A 24,547-nucleotide genomic window follows, 5' to 3' on the forward strand; every position below is an offset into this window, starting at 1 on the left:
TAAGTTATTATACTTCATCCTTGAGCAAAAACGTCCTTCAGGATGAGTATCATCTTACATCTTTTGTATTTTTCTTAAATCATTCTAAACAAAGACATGTTGTTATTGATGCAAAGCACTGTATAGCTCCCCTTGTGAAGCATTCCCTAAGTGTGAGTGAGTATGTATGCGAGTGAGTGAATTACAAGCCACTAAAATGCAGTGCTGTGCCTCTAAAAAAAGTCAAAACACAGTGGGGTCTCCTTTCTTACTTTTTGACTGTGGGAGTAAAAGGGCCAGCTGTGTTTGATCGCGAGGACTTTGTGGCTTTGTGTTTTCTTGGCGGTCTATTATTAGAGGCGCCGGATCAATGTGGCTTGGAAGGTGTTTCAGAGAAAACAAACTGAAAGGACACTGAGTAATGTGCAGCTGAAACACATGCAGATGAGAGGCATCAGAAAAGTCCATATCCATAGAGAGGTTGAGAGCTGATCTCTCACTGAATCAATGAAGTAGGCACCAACTGAGCACTTTAGTCTTCTTTTTTTTCCCTCTTCCTCCTTCTCTCTGCCTTCCTGTCTTCATCATATTTCTCTTATTCAAATGTTTCCAACATTTCCATCACTCTCTTTCCCCTCCCTGTTCCCACAAATCTTCCTCTCCCTTTTTTTGTCTGTCAATTTCCTACCATTTCTCTCTCTCTCCCTCACCCCCCTCCCATCTGAGATAAAGCTGTGAATGATGCAATCACTGCTTCTATTCAGAACTGGACGGCGCAATGCATGGTATTCTCACCCACTGCTGATTCTTAAGAGCCATGCATGTAAAGATACTGCTACGAAGGGATGAGGATCGGTACTAGTACAAAGATAAATGTGGTGGTGATCATTTAACACAACATTTATTACTGAATATTTATATTATTCTCAAAATATACTATTTATTTCTTTACTGGACAAAGACCCACAAAGTCAGCCACTCACAGATGTATCTCTTTGGCTGTTCTGTGCACATTCGCCTGAATCTGACTTGTAGTTTGCGAGGGCCAAGGGGAGGAACACAAGACACTGTTGTAGCTTTCTTTTTGTGAAGCAAGACGCCCACATTTCCGATCCCACTGGTTGTAAATGCTGTGGAGCTGAAATCATTCATCAATGAACATTGAGTGTAGATATAAGGTAGGTGTTCTTTATTTGAAGGTGTAAATCTAGTGCAAACTTAACGAAGTAAACTGTAGGCATCAAACACGCTCAAGCAATATATAGTAAAGGCCCAACCACAGGTTAAATTCTCAACACGCCACTCTTCTGACTTTAAGTCGTCATAGCATTTTGACTGTGACTATTGCATTTATTCTGATGTCAGCAATGTCAGAATGTTTGATGGGACCCTTAATGAAGCCAGACATTGGGCAGCGCTCTCCTCCAAGGCATAAGTGTCCAATACCGTTGTGCTGTTGGGAATTCAGAAAGAAGCATATTCAAGAAACCAGCCTCCAGCTCCCAGGTTCTTAGCAAGTTGTGATAGCAGTGTGGTATCTAAATAGTATGAGAAATGGACATTGACTACAACAAAAAAAAATCCATCTCAAGCTATGAATAATACAGAAATCTTTAGGAATTTCAGTTTTCCTTTTCCATGGAGAATACAGAAGCGGGATTTGTAAACCAAACTGGACAGCCTGCTGCTGGGCATCTCTCAGACGCTAAAATAAAAAGAGAGTCCATCAGCAAATTGCAGGGGACGTGTTGAGGAGCGAGTGCTTTCTGAGTAAATGAAGAGTTATCAGAGGCGCTGCATGTTAAAGCTCCAGCCTGACTCTAATAGCGCTGTGCCCTCCCTCTCCCCGAGCTCAGCCAATGCAGTAGCAGACAGGAGCATTACAGTTATGACAGGCCGCTTAAGTGCGGGTCAGGGAACTGATGTGCTGAGCGCAGTGCAGTGCGGATGGCAGCCGGCACTTAGAGCCGCCACGTTTGCAGACGATACACACACCCAGCGGGAAATTAAATACAGCTGACTCCATTAATAACACAAGAGGGGTGAGCTTATGCTCTGCTGTTTTTTTTTTTTTTTTTGTAGGCTGATGATAAGCGGGTCAGTGAGAGAGAGAGAGAGAGAGAGAGAGAGAGCGCAGGAGGGAGAGCGTAGAGGAGCGAGAGGGGGAAAGGGTGAGCCGAGAACCACATGGAGGAAAGAGATCAACATCTCATTTTTGAATGTGGACCATCTGTCATGTTCATAGAGAAAATGAAGTGAACACATGTCAGTAACTGAATGATCATCTGGCATTAGGGCTGGTGCTAATGAACATTTAGTGATCAATTTATCTACAGATGATCAGTGCATTGATTAACCTAAAATATTAATTTTCATAATATGTCGTATTTAATTACAAAACCTACCCGGAATCAATGGGTGCAAGGCGGAATACATAATAATATATATATATATATATAATAATATATAGCCTTGAGTAATGGAGCTACATCAGAGGACTGATATTTTCTAATTATAAGGTAGATGTTCTTTATTTAATGGTGTAGATCTAGTGCAAATTTAATGAAGTAAACTTTAGGCATCAAACACGCTCAAGCAATATATAATAAAGGTATAAGTAAAGTATACACAAGTAAAACACAAAGAACCTTACTGAGTAGAATAAAGCCAAGGCTGTAAAGTCTGTTGTGTTGAGCATTTGAAGCATAAAACGTTATGAGAATTTCTATAGCACCCTATGTAGCTTAGAAATAGAAATCTGGGCTAACGTACAAACCAAATTTGCTTCCAATACTGTAACACTCTTGGTAAAAGCGGTCAAACATTACTGATATAATCAAGCTATATCCTGACAGTCCATCCTTGTTATCAATGGACGTAAAGTATAGTTTTGGCAAATGGCAAAAGATTTAAGAGTAGAACTTCCGCTTTCCAAGAAATGTGCCAACTTTGCCAGGGAGGGAGTCACGCTGTGGCCATGCTTAAGTATGCAATCGATTACTGGCCCCTGGAGTAAACTACAGAGAAAAAAAAAGAAATAAACAAACAGCAAACCCCAGGACAGTCAAGTCTCCAGGCAAGCGCCTAATTGAAAATACATTACACCAAAGACAATGGTCTTTGTGTGTAGGCCGACATTGATTTAGACTGTTCTAAAGCCCAGAACAAAAGTAATTTAAAAAGGTGGCGAGCATCCTTTGTGGAACACTAATTTGTGCCTATATCTCCTGGAGAGTTAAACCTAAAAAATAAAAGGACGTAAATAATTGAGCAGAGTGCGTTTTGGTAGGGACGGCTCGGGCATTTTTAGGAGACTATTCTCTATTTAGTGTTTAGTAAAAACGCTGAGACTAATATGATTTTATATCGCTGAGCCAAGGCAAATGACAGTCCGTGCGAAACCAATCTCTCTGACAGGATTTAACGGGGCTGTGTGAGACACACACACACATAAACAAACTATCCTTTTGGATTCCACTGTTGTCCTGGCCCATTAAAACATGTTGCGGATGCTTCGATGACAAACAGAGGTCATTTCCTCCCAGAGAGAAATAATATAATCAGGTCTGAAAACTGCTAGTACAACTCTTGTTGTTTCAGGTGTGGTGTGAAAGATGGTCAAACCAACAGGTGCTGAGGTGAATAGAGATTAGATTCGGTCCACTGCTGGAGTCAGAACTGGTGTAGCATCACTTTTGGACACAAACAAATGTCAGTAGTCTTTGCATCTGCTTTGGTGTGATTTTTAGAGTCAGGAATTGTGTTGGTCACAAATGGCCACAAATCCTACTTAAAACAAAGGGTACAAAAAAGTGGTTTACTCTCTTTGCTGCAGTAACAGACTCTACATGTAATTAGTGAAAACACTGCTTTTAGAAATCGCATGAACCTTACTGAGTTTTGGAACCGATGCAGGACGATTCCAACTCATCACAAAGCTGTAGAATGGTGCTCCTTTACTCCACTTCACACCCCTCTAGCCAACATTCAGCACTGGGGAGTGGTACCTTATTAGATTAATGTGCGGCTTCTCCAGTTTATTATTTTATTTCTGTTTTTTTCTGTGAAGATGTGTGTCAATGTGTGTCCACAATGAGTGTGAATGTGCTCTAAAGTAGATGAATTCAAAATAATAAGGGGTTGCTATGAACTTTAGAGCATATTGTGCAGCTTGTTGTTAACAAAACTAAGCCTAACTCCAAAGCTTATTAGCATTCACTGTTTTTCCAATGAAAAGGAGTACAGTTCAACAGAACCACTATGAGAAGGATGCGAGCGAGCGAGAGAGAGAGAGAGAGAGAGAGAGAGAGGGAGCTTTTGACTAATGTGTTTCACTTCAGGCCATGCTCACCTGCAGTGAATGATATTTTTCCCGCTAAAACAGCCCTTTTCCACCTCTGCAGCTTTGTTTTGGGGTTATTTATTAGAGGTGTGGTGGTGCGGTGGGGCAGAGAAGGACAGTATTCACATGGAGAAAGTGCTGTTTGTGCTTAAGACAGTAATTAATCCACAGCTCCATCAGGGGAACCGAGCGGAGTGCTGCTCTGCTGACAGCCCACTCATTTACACTGCTGTTTCCACTGCCTCTGTATGCGCTAATTACATTTAAATTAGACCTGAAAAGAAGTGGCAAGAAGAAGAGAACAAGGACTAATACGTTTTGTTCTTAGCTCCATCTCTAGCTTTCCGTTCGCTCTCTTTTCCTCTCTCTCTCTCTTTCTTTCATTGCTTCTGCTCCCTTTCACTTTTCTGTCTCCCCTAGTGTTTTTCATTTCTCTCTCTGTCTCCGTTTGTTCTTATTCCCCTCCTCCCTCACTCTATCCCTCTTTCAGACCTTCTCTTTTCCTCCATATTTCTGTCTTTCTCTCTCTACCTCTCTCTCTGTTACCCTCCATCCCTCTTATTCCCCTCCGCCCTCTCTCCATTTCTCTTTCAGTCTTCCTTTTTCCACCTTTCTCTCCCTCCCTCTCTCCATTCTCTCTTTTTTCTTCTCTCTTCATCTCGGTTACGCTATGCTTTCTCTCGCTTCTCGATCTCTCTCCGCTCACCATCTCTATTACCCTTCCTTGTTTCACGTCTCCTTTTGCCTCACCTTTCTCTTATCCACTTTTCCTCCTCCCCTCTCGTGCGTTTTTCATTTTGTTGAGCTCCTGCTAACTGTCCCTGGCTCTGTCAGGTAGTAATTTAGGACGATACATATGTTAGGATATGCAGTGGAACAGAGCAGAAAGAGAGAGAGGGAAAGAAAGAGGGGGACATAAAAGAGAGAGGATGAAAGAGAGAGATAGGGAAAAATGTGTGTGTGAGAGAGAGAGAGAGAGAGAGAGACTGGAAGAAAAGATAATGAAGGGAAAACACAGCAGAGCGATATTCCCACTGCCCAGCTGCACTGGAATAAACCTATCTGCTCAGAGCTCTGCTATCAAAGTTTGGATGAATAAAGAGATATGTGTGTGTGTGTGTGTGTGTGTGTGTGTGTGTGTGTGTGTGTGTGCACGCCAAACCATGCTGGCATGGGACTAAAAGAAATCTGAGGGGTTTCAGCCTTTGTCCAAGCTCCATCACTGCCCGTCCATCACTTTGCCCTAATTGCCATGGCAACATCAACACAACTACAATACCAGTATTGCCTTACTAGAGTTACAATGCACCATTACCACCAAAACTGCATCATTCCTAGCAACACTAACATTACAAGAAACACTGCCATAATACCAGCATCGCCTCTGTCTGTGGTGCATTCTGTGAGCTCTGTCTGAAGTGAATTCATCTAAACCTCATACTGCCTTGGTCTCAAAATGTCTAGCATCAAAGCACAGTAATCGAACAAATACTAGAACACTATACACACTTCTTAAAAAACACTTACACCAAGAAAGACCATCAAACAAATGCTAAGGCAGATAAGCACCCAGAAAACACAAAGAAACCCTTGCTCTACACTAATAGCACTACATTAGTAAGCACCCATCAACTGCAAAAATATGGATCTGTCCAACAATATTCTCCAAAAGAGCTAGGATTAAAATCATATTACACTGACTTTGATTGAAATTAAAACATTTATTTTCTTTCTTCTATGAGGTTAATACTTCAAAAATACATGTTTTTCTTTGGACAGTGACACTTTACCCCTTTACTCCTTTCGTGAACTAAATATGGAACCGTTCGGCACGTTTCCACAGACATAAACTGGTTCACAAACCAGAAAAATTCTAGCTAGAACCAAAGTACAGTATGTTCTTCAGCGCAAACCATGGCTTTGTCCGTGGGTGTGTCGAGGTTCAGCAACTCAAGAACGAGCTCAGAGCACAGTGTTATTGCCCAGTAGAGCTAGACGATGGGTCATTTACAACGTTTCATATAAACAGATAATAGAAAATAAAATAGGAACACGCTCCGTTTGTGTGTGTTTCTGGGGTTGTGTTTGGCTCTGCGTTAGTTACATTAATCCACTGTTCACAAGCTCAGCAGGACGGCTCAGAACTCGGCAACATCTACACATATGTTATATCTCACAGAGAGTCTTATTTCACGTGAGTGTGTGTCTTTGCCTGAAATATTGTAATGAGAAGTGGTGGGGAGACTTTGTGGCGTTAGTGTGTTTATAAAACCACATATATCTGTGCACAGCCACATTAACCTCCATGTGCTTTACTCTAGCGAGTTACATTGGATAAATAAGTACTTGTAATTCTTAAAATCAACAAAACATTCTTGGCCTTCATTGTTCTATGGTGGTAGATCATCTAGTATTTATTTTTAAATAAAATGAACAAGAAAAACACTGATGTCTGTGTTATATTATGAACAAATCCTTTTGCTTCTTTTTTCATTTCTGCATTCATAAGTCCTGCCCTCCATATTTTCTGTACAACACAATTACATAATAAAAACCACATGTAAACAAAGACATTATTATGAAGCACCAAAGCTTCATTTGTATTTTGGGCTTCCCTGTTTTTGAAATTCCAGAAACACCTCTGTGACAATGGCTATATGGATAATGGTGATCCGGCAAAACAAGGTTTGCCTAGTTTTCTTTTTTCTTGTTTCTCTTCCAGGGTGTTCTCCCTATTTGCACCCAGCACTTTTCAAGTGTGTTCTGCCACTGTCCTATTCTCCTGTTCTAGAAAGCTCTCCTGATTCACATTGTATTACAATATTCTCCTATTTACACAGGTTTTCTTGGTCCTTTTAACATTTAGAAAAAAACGTATACTTTAGAATACTGTTTTTCTTTGGGCCAGTGTTCTGATTTTTACATATGCAGAGAATAAGCAGAAAATGTTCTGCATTTATTAACATACAAATTAACCAAACCAGAATGGGAGAGCTGAAAACTCCAAGGTATGGTGACATGTGGTATGTGAGAAACATCTAAAACACACTGACCTTCATAGACTTACCAAACCTGAGGAAGCTAAAACTCCCATAAACCCCCAGCAAAGAGCCCGGGGGCAGCACTGCAGGCAGTTTAAGCTTCGCTCTGGAAAATTCATTAGAAAGCAAGAGAGAGAGAGTGTAGGCGCTTAGAACAGAGCTCCTGATTTACATGCTTTACATTCAGAAGGAAAACAGAGCTGTGACACCTTCCTCTCTCTCTCATACAGATATGTCCAAACATTTGTAGATACTTTTTCTAATGAGTCATTCCCCCTAATTTAACATGAACCTACAGATGACACAGTTGTGCAAAAACAGCTTGTACAACACACAAACGCACTGCCAGTAGAATGGGAGGCTTTGGCATACCTGCACATGAGCCTGAGGTCACTGAATCCAATGCCAAGTGTTGGCTAGAAAGGTATAAAGGCCTCCATCACTGGGCAGCAGACCAGTGAAAGTGTGCTTTTGGAGTGATGGTGGGATGAGTTGGGATGATATTTCTGATCCAGATTTAATTATTTAAAAAACAGTACCCGGATTTACTAATGGTTACCACCAACAAACTAATGGTTTGCTGAAACATGATATAAGCGAATCTTATATTTCTGAGCACACAGAAAGAGCCTGATCAATACCCTGGAATACACTGGAAAACACATGTGCACAACCCTGTACTGTAGTCTCCACCATTTGTCTAATCCTGTTTTTCAGCCAGATGTTTAATAAAGAACACAAAGCCAACAAGCCAACTAAACAACAACAGATTTGTTGTCAACACTTTTTAATAATTAGTGATGATTTTGATAATGTTGATTAGATGCTACAGCCCTGGTTTGATGATTACTTTTCAGAAAATAAGTACCTGTATTATTTGTTAATCACTGCATTTATTTAGCTTCATGTTCATTAATACTTTCACAGATTTCTTTACCAAGCCACTATTAAAGTTCATATTGAAACTCTTTAGGCTCAAAGGTAATTTAAACACCTGAAAGGTTTGAGTGAAGAAGAGTTATAGGTGGGTTTCGGAGTAATTCCCACAAGGCTGTGTTGTCGTAAATGTTGTCATTAGTGTTTATATAAGTGATGTTGTTCTTAGCGGGCGGCACGGTGGTGCAGCAGGTAGTGTCGTAATCACACAGCTCCAGGGGCCTGGAGGTTGTTGGTTCGATTCCCACACCGGGGGTGACTGTCTGTGAGGAGTTTGGTGTGTTCTTCCTGTGTCTGTGTGGGTTTCCTCCGGGTGCTTCGGTTTCCTCCCACAGTCCAAAAACACATGTTGGTAGGTGGATTGGCGACTCAAAAGTAGGTGTGAGTGAATGTCTGTGTTGCCCTGTGAAGGACTGGCACCCCCTTCAGGGTGTGTTCCCGCCTTGTGCCCAATGATTCCAGGTAGGCTCTGGACCCACCGTGACCCTGAACTGGATAAGCGCTTACAGATAATGAATGAATTTTGTTCTTAGCACCCAAACATTTATGAGCAACATTTAGTGGCATTGGAAGTTATCATTCACTAAACACTTCTAATATTAATCTTTTTAATGCATCTTCAAAAACTATTCTAATTATTATTCACCCTCCTTCTCATTCAAATACAGCTTTTAAATGGAGTGTTCCATTAAGGCTGTTCTAATAAAAAACTAAATCATTTCCAGCTACTGTATTGCAGTGAATTTGTTAAGCACAAAAATAGTCTGAAGCATCTGAAGCAAAACACATCACTGTGTGCAATATGAGAGTTTCAGCAGACTACACACGTTCATGGGGGAGAAACTAACAAACAGCAACAGCAAAAACGGAAAGTGCCTTTTTTCCTTAGAAACAGAACGCAACGTAGCATTGAAAGAAAAATGAGAGGATAGTTTTCCCCAAGTTGGAACATGCAGTATTTACTCTCATTGAATCATATTAATGTTCATCATTGTTATTAGGTGAATTGATGTGACTTAGATGATGAGGTGAGCTTCGCTACTGATAACAATGTACCATACGTTTACAGTTCTATAGTGACCAGTGTAAAACAGGTATTATAAAGGTGTACTGAGGCATTGTTATAACGTATATAGAATGCATTTTTAAATATTTAACTGCCCTTGTACATACATATGGTATCATATACCAATCATTCTAAGACCTAGACGTTGTCCAGGACAGTAAAGGACCTCAAAATTGAGCTAGTGGGACAGACAGTGTGTTTTTTAAAGTGCAGGGTCCAGTGGACAGTCAGTGGGGAGGAAGAAACGAGAGAGAGTCTTTCTATTTAGCTTTCAAAAAGCCTCTGTACAGCTCACACACTCTCTTTCTTACACACACACACACACACACACACACACACAGAGAGACTACAGCCAGTGCCATTGCGCACTGTCAATTCCCCTCTCTCACATCTCAATTTACCTCTATCCCACCGTTTCTCCCTCACTCTCCTTTCCTCCCTCTCCCTCCTTCCCTTTCTTCATCCTATTTTATTTCATCCTCCATCTAGCTCTCTCTCTCTCTCTCTCTCTCTCTCTCTCCCCTAATCATCCCTCTGCCCCCATTTACTCATTTTATAGTTTGTGCTTCATACCTCAGACATCTAGAGGTCGATAGCTACAGCCTCCTTGAGAGCCAATTACTTAAACATCCCCCAAAGCTGGGGCCTTCAGAGTCAGAAAAGAAGGGCCTGAGAGCACTGTAATTTTTTTTGGTGGGTGGGGGGTGGCATTCTACAACAGGACATGTGCTGAAACAGGATGTATTCCTCCCTCTCTCTCTCTCTCTCTCTCTCTCTCTCTCTCTCTCTCTCTCTCTCATGGGGTAGTAAACTGTCACTAGGTATCACCAAGAGCAGCAGAGATCACAGTATATTTCAGTCTAAGAGTCATAATGAATGTGAAATATTCATAACAGTAGCAAGTTCAGTGATTATGGAAACCTGTTTCTGCCACTTAACATAATAAAAAAGAAACACCTATTTTCATATAAAATATTCATTACAAGCAAGTTGATATCTCATTACCTTGAGATAGCGTCTCATTATTTTAGAGATACTAAGTCAATGTACTGAAATAGTACATAGCTCTAAATAAAGATACAGTATCTCAAAATATTGAGATAGCAACTTACATTTTAATGGAAAATGCCTTTGCTATTACTACTTATGTGGCAGAAGCAGGCTTCCATAAGCAACAGAAAAGAGTGCATAATACAGCACAGTTCATGCAGCATGAAGTCAGTAATGTCCCTCAAATTTAAAAAGGAATATTACAATGCTTCTTTGGAAATACAGAGTGGCATTTAAAGCCTGTAAAATCCTATTCCAGCCAGCTCTAATTTTAATCAACCCTTTGTTTCTTACTGAAAAAGTCACAATTAATTGCATAATCCCAACTGCTTTACAGAGCAGATTCTCCTTCAGCGCAGGCTTATTGTTGAATACAAATTTGGACCAAGTGTCATCACCTGGAGATGGGAGTGTGAGCCGGAGAAGTCCAACTCTCCCTGAAGCCAGAGCTCCTTACTCTATCTTCACTCGTCTGGCGGCTGCATTTCTACTGTAATTTTTCAATCAGAATTTGAGGAAAAGTGTGACATTTTAATGTGCTTGTTCTGATTCCGGGTCTCTGTCTGCTCGACTGGAACTCTCTCTTTTGAATGTTAAACAGACTGTCTCTTCTCTTCAGTAATATGATTCCTATTGGCTCTCTCTGAAGATGAACAGTGTTCTGATTGCAGCCCAAACTTTATTTATTACTCAACTTCACCGCAGTATTTTCTTCCACACTGCTACTTTATTAAAACACATGTCATGACTCTCTGCGCTGTCGAACAGTATGTATTTGGATATACATTTGAAGAACAACTTACTGGGATTGGTTAGTAGACTTTAGTGCTCTAGTGATCAAATCAGTTTCTATGGAATGAAGAGGTTTTACTATCAGCCATGACATGTCTTGATGATATTATAGCTAGGACTTGATCTCACACACTCGCTTAACCAAATTCAGTCGTAACCAACTAGGTTTAAGAATATATATGTATAATCTAAGTTTATACTCTGGGTATAGGCAGTTTTCTCATTTTCGCTGCAGTAAGAATCTTTATTCATCTAGGAAAGATTTATAGAAGATTTTGGGGCATTTCTTGGAGGAATTATTAGAATTAGAAGTGATTTACTGAATTACATTTGTGGTAGACATGAAAATAAAAAGTGGTGTTTGAGACATTGTATAGCTGGTTTGTGTTATTATCTCCTTTATTTTGCAATGTTTTTATTGTGTAATAGCACTAGAACAGTGAAAATTACTCTGTACTGGAACAACACAGCTGCGACAATCTCTGAATTCTTGAATCATTTGGAAAAAATTAATTCATTGTCTGTAACCACTTATCCAGTTCAGGGTGGTGGTGGTCCAGAGCCTGTCTGGAATCACTTGGCAAAAGGCAGGAACACACCCTGTAGGGGGTGCCAGTCCTTCGCAAGGTGACACACACTCACACCTAAGGACACTTTTTCTTTTTTAGTCATCAATCCACCTACCAAATGTGTGATTTGAACCATGGGAGGAAACCGGAGCACCAGGAAGAAACCCACGCAGACACGGACAGACAGTCACCCGGAGCGGGACTTGAACCCACAACCTCCAGGTCACTGGAGCTGTGTGAATGCGACACTTCCTGCTGCACCACCATGCTGCCCCTTAAGGAACACAGCTCTCTTTTAAATGAGCCCATTTGATAGTTGGAAAAGATCAAGTAAGTTCTATTGAAACAATTACAAATTAATGATGCTTGGTTTTGAAGACGGTTTGGTTCAAGATGGTCTTGACCACAGCTCTGCTACTACTCCCAAATTAGCAAACTAGAAACATTTTATGAAATGGTTTCAACAGAAAAGCCTTGTAAATGTTGTAATCCCTTACAATACAGTGCCTTCTAGATATTTTTTTTCATTTGTGCACTTCCAATCTGATTTTGACAGCTATAAACAGAAAACAACGCAGGCAATCACACTACATTTACCATCCACACAAACATAGCTTAGCTGTGCTAGGTCAAAATTAATTACCCGATTTGTTGAGCATACAGCAGCTGTTGTAAACAAACTCAAATACATTTTCATATCAAACAAGGCCTGCGTGATCTCGCAGCTCGGAGACGCAGGCCGCCACTTGTTTACCAACAGGTTTTAGGACTGTGGTGGCCACACTGATGGAGCTACAGATGGGGTGGGCAGAGCTGGGACTACAGCTTACAACCTGCTCACTCTGGGGACTTTTCATACCACAGATTAAACATGTCTGCTTGCGATGTGTATATTGTTGCTGATAAAGCTGATTCTGACCATGCAGTTCTGGATCTTAGTTGAGTGTAGTGAGTGTGTTCAAACTTAGCTTTAGTTTGATTCTGCAAATCAGACCAAAGATCAAAAACTGAACCAGCATTTTCTCAACTTTGATTCATGGAAAATACCATTTCTGATTTTCTACTGCCAACTAAATGCTTTATAATCACTTCACAATCATGGGCATTTGTAGAATTACATCTCGATATCGAAATAATGCTGAGGACTTCAATGTAAATCTAAATATGACCACACAGTTACATTATGAATTAATGCAGTAAAAAGTAATCTAAATTGGTAATAAAATAAATAACAATTTTTTAAAAAATTACAGTTGTACATGATAGATTCATTTTCCTGAGCAGGGGCACACTCAAGGGCGCAGGCACTAATTCCTCGCAGCCTACACTCCAGTTTATGCCAGTGGCGTCAGTCTAAAACTTAAGTTTACTTGTTTTCTCATAGCTAAGATGACTTTTCTTGGCATGTTAGGAAATGGCTTCCCATTTGTTAGAGAGGAATCTGTAAATAAAACATATTCAAAAAGTGTATGACATTCCTGAACCCCCCCCCACACACACACACTCACACATTTTGGTTAACCATTTTGGTGAGTTTCAACTGTTAAGACCATTTGTCATGAAGGTAGGGCATAGGGTAAACATCAGTATTCTCTAATTATTTCAAAATAAATAAATAAAAATGGAGATACAAAGTTTTGTACCAACATCAACAACTCACACCAAGGCAACAACAGCATTAACCCTTTGGGCCATTGAGCTTTTAGAGCCAATCACAACAAAAACTAGCTTTACAATGACACTAAATATCAGTAGCACAGTCCCTAATACTGATTTGGATGGAGGCAAGGACAGTGCAAGAGAACCTGCAGAAGGCTGCTCCCTCCTAAAGGTTTTAACTGATGTCAAGGCTTTCGCCTCTTTGTCCTCAAAGGCCATTTCCAGATGAGACAAGCTCGTAGTGCGAGAGGAATTTCTTTATTTCCGCCCAGCTAGTCACTTTTAGCTTGGGGAGGAGTCCTCAAGACAGGCCCCAGGGCCAGGAAGCCTCTTCTGGTGCAAAGTGAAGATTTTTTTTAAATGTTCTGCACTGCCACACTGGCTATGTGTGATGTGCCACATTGGTCATGAAGAAATCGAAGCATTTCAACATTGCTCCATGAAGACATATTGCCACACTTCCAATTACTCAATTAGTACATCCAAATTAAATAGATGAACAAATTTGATTAGCCATAAAGTCAACATGTCTTCAGGATAAAGGCCATATGGAGATTTCACCACTGGAGAATATTAGCATCTCTGTCCAGTGGCTGTTAACCATCAGAGTTAAGTGAAGCCTATCCGCCTTCATCTTTCTCACAGTCAGCCCCATCCCTGTCCCAGACAGCTTCACAATTTACCAGACCACTGGAGCTCAACCTTATGACCCCACTGACCTCTACTTCACTTTCAGCCCTGAATCCTGCCCACTGCCCTGGGGGCTGAATATCCGGGCTAAGCTGACACTAAAGGCAGCCGCAGCTAGACCTCCTTTTTCAAACCTCAGCCCTGCGTTAAGTGCAAAATCTCTGATGAGGGCTCGTTCTAATTTCATAGAGATAATCTGTGAAATAATCATCCACTCAATTCATTCAACAATGGAACAGAACTGATGGCTATGCTTATTGGACCATAATTGGACAATTCATTATTTTCTTCCCATTTCGCTTGGCAAAAAGAATAGCTGTGAGAAACAGGGGGAGGGTAGCTATCAGAGCTGAAATTTTAATTGACTTTTGATAGACTTTAGATTGTTTTGATTAACTTCTGAATGATTTGTAAAAGCATTTAGAGCTGGAACAGATGTTATTGTGGGAGACAACGACACGGAGAACATTGTGTCACAGTTAAACACAGCATGAACTGCAGTTAAGTGATTAAACAGCATGATCGCTGATTGACCGCCGTCACGTCTGCTCACCTGTGATGGTGACTGATGCATGGCCCTCGTCTCCCAGCAGTGGATTGGTCAGTTTGCAGCTGTAGGTGCTGTTAGGCTCCAGGATCACAGTCAGAACACTCTTGATGGTGAAGAGACCCTGCTCGTTGGCTACCGTAGACACTGTGAAGTTCTCAGTGAGGTTACGTCCACTGCCGTCCTGCCACAGTACCTCGGCCTCAGGGTACCCTCCATATGCGAGGCAGGTCAGGGCTACCTCATCGCCTGGCTTAGGGTTGGCATCTGCCTCCCAGGTCACTGCTGGTTTAGAGTAGGGGGCTGCCAAAAAGAAACGGATATAAGATTTACAATCCACTCACTTATATTCATCTACACAGACATTTTTATCAGTTATTTCCCAGTGTGTGGATAGTGGATAACAACATTCTGCAGACTGAGGTTCAGCTGCCAGCTCGGGCAGGAACGCCATGTTATAACAGTAAGAGACTTTGGGCAAGACATTTAATGCAACATAAATGGCCGTGCAAGGCTTTAGGGTGTTCCAATTGATTTCCCTCAACAAGGGTGCTCACAATCGCCCCTCCTGTGCACTTTACGCGCCCCTCCCGTAAGTCCGCAGCAGAAAACACATTTGTGATGTTCCACTGTGAGCCTGTGACGTTCCTAACAGAAACCAAGATGCCAGACGCCTTGAAAATGGAGATTCATTAACCCTTTAATTGTAGCTAGAATCTTTTATCTTTATTAAGACCTGAGTAAACATAAACATCAGGCAGCTCCTTTCATATTAACAGTGTTAATTTAATGTTGATAAATGTTTAAAGTTCTTTTATATTTTAAAAAACACTTGATAATAAATAAATATGGTCGCATTGCTGGTAACATTCATTCATAATCTGTAACTGCTTATCCATTTCAGAATCGCAGTGGGTCCAGAGTCTACCTGGAATCATTTGGCGCAAGGCCTTCACAGGGCAACACACAAACTTAAAGATTCACTCACACCTACGGACACTTCAGTCATCAATCCACCTACCAACATGTGTTTTTGGACTGTGGGAGGAAACTGGAGCACCCGCAGGAAACCCACACAGACACAGGGAGAACACATCACACCACACCACACAGACAGTCACCTGGAGCAGGAATCGAACCCACAACCTCCAGGCCCCTGGAGCTCTGTGACTGCTACACCGTGCTGCTCGCTGGTAACATAGATATTCTTTGCTCAAATATTTACATTTCTGTGTAAAAGTCTGTTTGATAAAGGGTGCTCTATAAAAGAGGTCGCAGCCTTGTTTAATGAACATACTGAGCAACTCAGTGGTGTTGTGCCTTTAATAACTTGGATATTTTGTGTATAATTTTATAGAAAAACTGTGGTGAACTCCTCAGAAAGGCATTAACAGGTGTGTCCAGTGAGGAATATAGGGAGAGAGATTATTTTTATTTTGTAAAAGAGCAGAAATTTGAAGGTCACAGCCTTCAAATATTCATATTATAATCAATTATCTCAACAACTCTAGACCTTTATATTTAAGCGTTTAATACAACTCTGTAAAGGAAAGCCCATTTTGGCTTTTAGCACGGTGTTTCACATTTAACCCTTAGTGATGTGAACACCTGAAGGGTGCGAGTGTCCCATTCTGCTCTTAACGCTCCAACCCCTTGAACACTTTGACCTCTTGAACCCTTGTGCCTATTTTGCTCACCCTACAACAACATCATCAACAACCCCAACTGTCATCTTTAAGTTAAGCCCTGAATGATCATTGTGCTGTATGTAGAACCTTAAAGAACAAGTGTTAAACTGGAGTAGCACAAACCAATCAACACTTAACTCGCACCTATAGGGTGAACTATACACAAGAAACGGGAAGCTATATATTAGGGATTTCCAATAAAGTAGCCAGAGAATGTACCTGAACTTTTAGTTATTTCCTACCCAAGACCAAACTACAAGTGACAGAAAAGCCTTTAACTTGAGTAGAATTTTCTCCAATTGACTTCCCAACAAGGTCATCTTCTTTCAGAGAGGTAATTAATTTTAAATTAAAGAGTGATTGAAACCAAACACCTCATTAATAAACTGGGTTCTAATACCTGAAGGAGGAGGTGCAAAAGAACAAGAAAAAGGCACCCACTGCAATGCACTGTAATGAAGAGAATGAAAACTAGTAGAATTTAAACAGATGTTTTTAATATTCAAATTTTATATCCCAAAAAATTACTTACTTATTTATTTATTTACTTCATTTTTTAAAATATTTTTCATTAAATAGCTGTGGTCATCAAATCTAAGTAAGATTAGATCATTTGTTTTCCTTTTTTTGTGTCAAAATATGACAATCTTCATGAAACATTTAAGGTAGAATTTATTTAAGGTATAAGAAGTTTTTTTAAGGTGTGACTTGGCGAGTGTTTGATGCTTTGCGATGGACTGCTGCCCTGTCAAGAGGTGTGTTTTCTGCCTTAAGACTCAATTTACTGTAAATCCAGGGACCTACTGTTTAACTCTGAATATTACTGGATTAGGCTTTTAGATCGTCAGAACTTTGGTGACACAAACCCATGTTCTTGCATAAGGTAAGTTTGGATTTAGGGCATTCATTTCTTATAGTCAAAATCTGGCCTAATAATATATTAAGGCAAACATAAATAAGATCCTGCATTTTTTTCTTCTCCTCTTCTCAGCTGTTGATTTCTCACATTTTCTGACTAAACGAGTGTATATTTTACATTAAGGGAAATGCTGAGCCTACATAAGGATACCATTTTGATGTTTGTGAATCCATTTAGAATCTTTCGAGGGAAAATTGCGATGCAATTGATAATTTACACAGAGTGTTTGAGAGTGGTAAATATGTAGCTTTGCCATCTACCACTGTGCCACATCCTGGGAACAGCTTGACATGATGGCTATTAAAGCCTTAATTACATTCCGGGAGCTTAGCAACACACACACACACACACACGCACACACACACACACATACGTATGCTTACAGCACAGCTTCAGCTCACACAATCCTCTCCAGGAGGGACCTTCACACTTTCTCTATGGGAAATCAAGCAGTGTGTGTGTGTGAGAGAGAACGAGTGATTGTGGATAAAGGACGCTGGCAAGGTTTGCTTCTCTCAGATGGAGGAATCATAGCACCGATGTCTCCTGAGCTGTGGGGAGGCTGCCTAAATCCCAGAGCCAATCATTGCTCTGCAAACAGTGGGGTGGGGCACAGGTAAAAGGTGGTGAAAGGCAATCGGGATGCTGCGACATACCAAAGGAAATAGGAGAACTGATGTCAGGGAGACTTTGACCTCTGCCACTCTCACTCTCTCTCTCTCTCTCTCTCTCTCTCTCACACACACACACACACACACACACACACACACACACATCCATTCACAAACACACATCTCACACACACATCACCATAGAAACTTACATATGACTACATCCTCCAACAGAGCACAAGCACATAGACACCGTTCTTGTACGAGGGATCTTTACATTTTCAAAAGGCACATGAAAGAATTCTGAGCATGTGGACTCAAAGTATAGTCTACAATTTTGGGAGTAAGCTCCATCCAAAACCAAGAAATGAATTATGCCCGTAAAATATTGCATAAAAATAAGTATTAAACAGAATAATGTAAATTCACAGAATATTTATAATAACACACACTAATACACAATCAGACACCTATAAAATCATCTTTTTTTTCTAAATCATGTAATCATCAGAGTCCTAACTGTTTCATTTGTAGGAACAGGCAGAGTAAGATAACACAACATAAAACAAATAATAATAAAAAAATGTTTAGGAATGGATAAGAAAGAGATATCAATAATAAAATATATCTTTAGGACACAACGGCCTGAGAGAGAGAGAGAGAGAGAGAGAGAGAGAGTGAGTGGGGGGGAGGGAGAGCGAGAGGGAGAGAGAGAGAGTGGGGGGGAGCGAGAGAAAGAGAGAGGGAGGGAGGGAGAGAGAGAGAGGGAGAGAAAGAGAGAGAGGGAGGGAGGGAGAGAGAGAGAGGGAGAGAAAGAGAGAGAGGGGGGTGAGAGAAAGAGAGAGAGAGAGAGAGAGAGAGAGAGAGAATAAATATGGAGTCAGAAAAGGAATGAAAGAAACCGTAAAAGAAAAAAGAAAAAAAATGGAGGAATGTAAAAAGGATGAAGGAGACAGAAAGAAAATTGTTTTTCCTCCATCAGAGCCAAGACCAGAGCAGCAAACTCAGAGCCATGGATTTTTGAGAGTTAACACTGCTTAATGTAGTGCAACCTTAGAGATGATAAAGGCACTTAGAGAGAGAGAGAGAGAGAGAGAGAGAGAGAGAGAGAGAGAGAGAAATGCAATCAATGGTGAATGACAATGTATCATCCTAAGTGGCAGTGTACTTAGCTGAAGAAGAGCACAAGAGCACATGAGCACATAAGGCCATACCTGGACAGACAAATCTCCTCTTAGAGGATTAGAGTGCTCAATCAATCTCATGAAAAGAAAAAAAAAACACCTAAAACAACAGAACTTCATCATCAAAGCTTCAGCACGTTGACCCAGACGCGGTCCCTGTTTATCACACGTTATTGACCTTCGCCGTGATTGAGTCCGGGTCAAGGATCAGGTCCCAACTCTTTATACCCTGCACCATACATCTGACATGCAACTTCACCGCTGTTGTCCATGTACAGCAGGAAGGAAAGTATTGCTGTATTGATGTTCTTCTATGATGCATGATGTTGTGTTTTGTATCGCTGGATGACCTTGCAGCTCAGCAGGCAATAAAATATGAACCGGCAAATCGCACTCAAGGCTCACGCTAATAATAAAGCTCACAGGAATTCTTCTGATTTCTTTCATATATTGCAAAATCTGTCAAAGCCCATAGACAAGGATATGAGAGGAATATCAAGGGGCATCGTTCCGGAGCAGTCTACAGCCCTGCATTAGGCAGTGAATCACTACCTGAACCCGCTGAAAATCGCAGTACATGTTTTTGAGGAACGAGAATGTTTGAATGCCAGAATTGCATCTCACATTGGATACTGAGTCTGAATAATGTAAGGTGTGGTGTACAGTGAATCCGTGGACTGCATACAAGTCCAGCAAGAGGATACATCCCTCAAGTGTTGGATACAGTAGGTAACACTCCTGCCCTTCACACAACAACAAGGGTTTGTAGGAGACACATTTAATATAAAGTTTAGGGATGGACCGATTCGATTTTTTCAGTTCAGATACTGACACAATATAAAAACTATTGATCCAATACCTTTGTTTAATTAATAAACCACATACCTCACCTTTTGGGAGAGACTTGGGGCATAAAGATTGACTTTACTAACAAAAATATTAACAAAATATAACAAACATTAACACAAATATAAATGTACTGAAATGCTATTTATTCATTCATTCATTATCTGTAACCCTTATCCAGTTCAGGGTCACGGTGGGTCCAGAGCCTACCTGGAATCATTGGGCGCAAGGCGGGAATACACCCTGGAGGGGGCGCCAGTCCTTCACAGGGCAACACACACACATTCACTCACACACTCACACCTACTGACACTTGAGTCATCAATCCACCTACCAACGTGTGTTTTTAGACAGTGGGAGGAAACCAGAGCACCCGGAGGAAACCCACGCAGACACAGGGAGAACACCACACTCCTCACAGACAGTCACCCGGAGGAAACCCACGCGGACACGGGGAGAACACACCACACTCCTCACAGACAGTCACCCGGAGGAAACCCACGCGGACACAGGGAGAACACACCACACTCCTCACAGACAGTCACCCGGAGGAAACCCACGCGGACACAGGGAGAACACACCACACTCCTCACAGACAGTCACCCGGAGGAAACCCACGCGGACACGGGGAGAACACACCACACTCCTCACAGACAGTCACCCGGAGGAAACCCACGCGGACACAGGGAGAACACACCACACTCCTCACAGACAGTCACCCGGAGGAAACCCACGCAGATGCAGGAAGAACACACCACACTCCTCACAGACAGTCACCCGGAGCCTTGAAATGCTATTTATTTGTCACTAAAATGAACAATTGTGCAGGACCTAGGCACAGCATTCAAATTCAAAACATAAAAGGAGACATATATTTTATGAAATTAAATCTATCAAACAAAAATTAAAATAAGTAGCTTCACTTTGTCAAACCCACAAACGAAAGTAAACAATCTTATTTTTAAATATTTAGTGAAACAGAAATCCAAAATAAAAAACATCTAGCAGAATAAACAAATAGCTTATTTATTTTATTTATTTATATTTACACTTAGCAACTTTCTAGACACTCAAAAACGCTTAACTTGGTCAATACAATCAGTAATCAAAAATTGTAAACATGCAAGATTTAGTGCAATTCAGAATAAAATGTAGCAGCTAAAAATGATAAGTTTAAATAACTTGAATTGAAAGAGAATTGATCGGCCTCATGGATCGGCCTTTTTATCAGACACCCGATCCAGCTAATTTTGTCCATATCAGGCCGATATCCAATCCCATTATCGGATCGATGCATCCCTAATTGAGTTAGTCAGATCTTCTAGATAGTGACCCTTATTTTTATGGTGAAATCTAATCACAAATGACAGATATATGTGATCAAATTCACATCTCATAGAAATATGTGTAAAATGGAGCATGACTTTTGATCACTAGATTGAAAAAAGGGCAAGACATTTTAAACAGCTCTAAAATAATAATAATAATAATAATAATAATAATAATAATAAGCTACACTTAGTAGCTACACGTAGTGCTTTTCACCTACTTAATTATGCTTTACAATCGAGTATAGAGGGGGAAAAAGAGGAATCAGAGAGAGAGTGAGGGAGAGACTTCTGAGAAAAGATAGGATTTTAGCCAGGCTTTGAAGATGGAAAGGAGGGGATGAAGAGCAGGCAGAAGAGGGTAAATAGTTCCACACTAAGAGACCTGCCGCACACAGAATAAAGCCTAAACCACAGAAGGCTGGAAGACCAGAATCAGCAGATCTGAGTCTGAGCAAAGGGGCATAGGGATGTAGAAGAGAGGACAGATGGGTGGGAGCAAGGCTTTGCAAGGCCTTAAATGTCAACAGTGGGAATGTATATTTAACGTGTTCTGTAGCTCTGTCATTCGTGCAGCTGTAGTTTTATAGAATTTCTCCCTACCCTCATCAAAAAACGTATTCCAGATAACAGTGAATGTTTGGCTCATATGTGGTCCCCATCTCATTGGTCCACATTTCACCTTGAATGGTGGTGTTTTCTCAGGGTGAGTCTGGCAGCCTCAGCTCAGTCACAGGTCCACATGATACGGCCCAGACATATATGTGTGTTGTGGATTAAATCTGGGCCAAATCAAACTTTGGCCAAAGTCAGGCACAAACAACACATGCTGTAGCCTAAGTCAAGCCTGGCTCATGACATTTGGCCCATGTCCGGCCAACACATCATTTGCCGTTGCCATAACTGGGCTGTAAGTTCCAAAATGGGCACAGGTTAGGTTCAAATGTGTCTGGGTAGGGACTATGGTAGCACCACTGTTTGAGGCAAACAGGCATGTTTACAACCTTTAAATAACGGTTATACTTTTGGTCAGAAGTTTAGTTGCTGTTCTTAATATTTTCTTTCAGGGTTTAAAACATTTGTTTACTGTGACACTGCAGAAAATGCTGAGAAATTCTGTGCGAGTCTATGGTCACTGAAAATATATGAAGAAAATGTGGTCAATTACCTGCAACCTGCATGAATATGGCTTGTTTGTTGTAATCCTCTACTCTGACGAAGCACATGTATGTCCCCTCATCTGCAACTCTGACTTTCCTCAGCAGCAGGGAAGCATTTCCAGATCCTAAATTCTCCGGAAACAGGCTGGTCCGGTTAGCAAATCTCGGAGCCTGGTCAGTCAGCTGGTCCTGCTGCCCCCAGTAAGCGTGAACACTCCGCTGAGTGTCTCCCAGCTGCCAGAACACACTTAGCTGTGACAGGTTGAAGGCCGTGACCCCAGAGAAGGTGCAATTTAGGATGATGTCCGTCCCGAAGCGCGCCACCACTGGAGTCTCAGGAACATGCACTTCCAGAGCTGGAGAGAGAGAGAAGGAAAGAGAAAAACAGATAAGGAGAGAGAGAAAAACAGACAGAGTTAGAAAAAGCAAAAAAAGAAATTGAAACAGAGAGGAAGAAAAAAAAGATGCATTTTAACGAGGCTATAAACATCAAGGCCTTGCCTCCACAAGCTCAGACAGGGCAGTGCTGCTCTGTATTGTCATCACGAAGAGTCCTCTGATGTCCTGCATTATCAACATGAAGAATTATCAAACTGAGTTATTTGTAGTCAGGCTTTGATAAATCGGCATCTGACTTCTATAACGCAATGTGAAAATTCCCAATTAGTACTTTTCGTAAGTCAACATCTGAGGCAACAACATCAGCATGTTAAATTCAAACAGACACTTGTCCACACACACAGCCACTCATGCACATGCCATTTTACTAGTGGCTTTTAAAAGACCCCACTCTCCAGTTAAAATTGAGATGTTATCTTGTTAATTTGTCCTTGTGATGTTTCTCATTTGCTAGAAGATGTATCAAAATATAATAAAATATGAAGTCAATGCCATTGCTGAGCACTTCTGCTTTGAAAGCCTTGTACCAATGTCAGCCTCGAGCAGGTGAGTTCGGACAGCCTGTGGAAAATTAGGGCAGCTGTGTCCTGATGGTTGGAGGAGCAGGCTTGGTCACGGAAGGTCAAAAGTTCGAGCCACACAACTGGCATACATATCTATGGCTGAAGAACCCTTGAAGAACCGTACACCCAAAGTGCTGTCCAGGTGCCGAGGATGGCTACCAACTACTGTGTGTGTGTTCACTGTCCCTAATCACTAGTGTGGGTGTGTTCGCTGCCATGGATGTATTAAAAGCTGAGGTCACCTTTGGTTGTACAATGATCATAAAGTGAGTCTTATGTCACAGACCTAGGGAATCACTCTCAGCAACCTATGGAGCAGGGCCTTTAGAGCTGCAGGTGAGTGCAAATTGACAGATCCATGCGCTGAATGAGACTGCAGAAGTATAGTTACAGCTATAAGATCATTTTAAGGTTTTAGGGGATTAATTAAAATGTAATTAAATAAAGGCAGGTGTGTGTGTGGTGTGGTAAACTTCTAAATATGTCATTGTGATGAACAGAGATGAGTTTTAGGGGTTTAATCTATGACCAGACAACAACTTTTGAAGAATCGAATGCTTTAGCAATGTAAGAAAACATAATCTGACCCATTCACACTGAAGTTAAAAGGAGTGTTTCAGCACAAACTAATATTTAAAAATAAACACATGGCAAAGCAGTCAGTTATTAACACGTATCAGCTTCAAAAGCACAGTAACAACAACAGTTTCTTCAGTTCTAGATAAAGAGATGTTACCGTTGTGTGATAAATAAGAGGTTAGGTCAAGTCTAGGAGGTCAAGTCTGAAAATGAATTCAGACTTGATTTCAGATACTGAGATCAAGAATATTAATAAGTAGTTTATTCCTTTTTCCCACAGTAATAACCTATATTCTCGTAAGAGAGATTTTAGAATATCTTCGTGGGGGTTTGATGGCATACAGCCACAAGAATACAAGTGTTGTCTGATGTTAGATGATTGGGTCTGATCTACAAAAGCCACTCAAACACATTCGAAATGTTTATATGGAGATACATTACTCCATGGCTCATAGTTTTGCCACTTCACACCCCTCTTGCCAGCACTTGACATTGAGCATTTTGAATGTTGGTTTTTCCAGAGCATCCCATTTTCTTTAAGCCTTTCTGTGGTGATTTGTGGACATTGGTTTCAAGACAGGGTGCACCTTAAGCAGCTA

The 24,547-nt window shown here is 41.0% G+C and overlaps 1 protein-coding gene across 3 annotated transcripts in view; it reads right to left on the bottom strand.

The window, feature by feature from the left end:
• Positions 1-24,547, bottom strand: part of cd276 (CD276 molecule) — a 114,571-nt gene that overhangs the window by 61,946 nt on the left and 28,078 nt on the right. For all 3 annotated transcript variants that reach the window (XM_066685073.1, XM_066685069.1, XM_066685072.1), the window contains exons 3-4: positions 22,416-22,763; positions 14,678-14,974 (exon numbers count right to left, since the gene is read on the bottom strand). In XM_066685073.1, coding sequence (XP_066541170.1) covers positions 14,678-14,974; positions 22,416-22,763 — 645 coding nt within the window. The remainder of the gene's footprint in view (positions 1-14,677; positions 14,975-22,415; positions 22,764-24,547) is intronic.

The sequence above is a fragment of the Hoplias malabaricus genome, chromosome 11 (assembly GCF_029633855.1).
Source record: "Hoplias malabaricus isolate fHopMal1 chromosome 11, fHopMal1.hap1, whole genome shotgun sequence".
Lineage (NCBI taxonomy): Eukaryota > Metazoa > Chordata > Actinopteri > Characiformes > Erythrinidae > Hoplias > Hoplias malabaricus.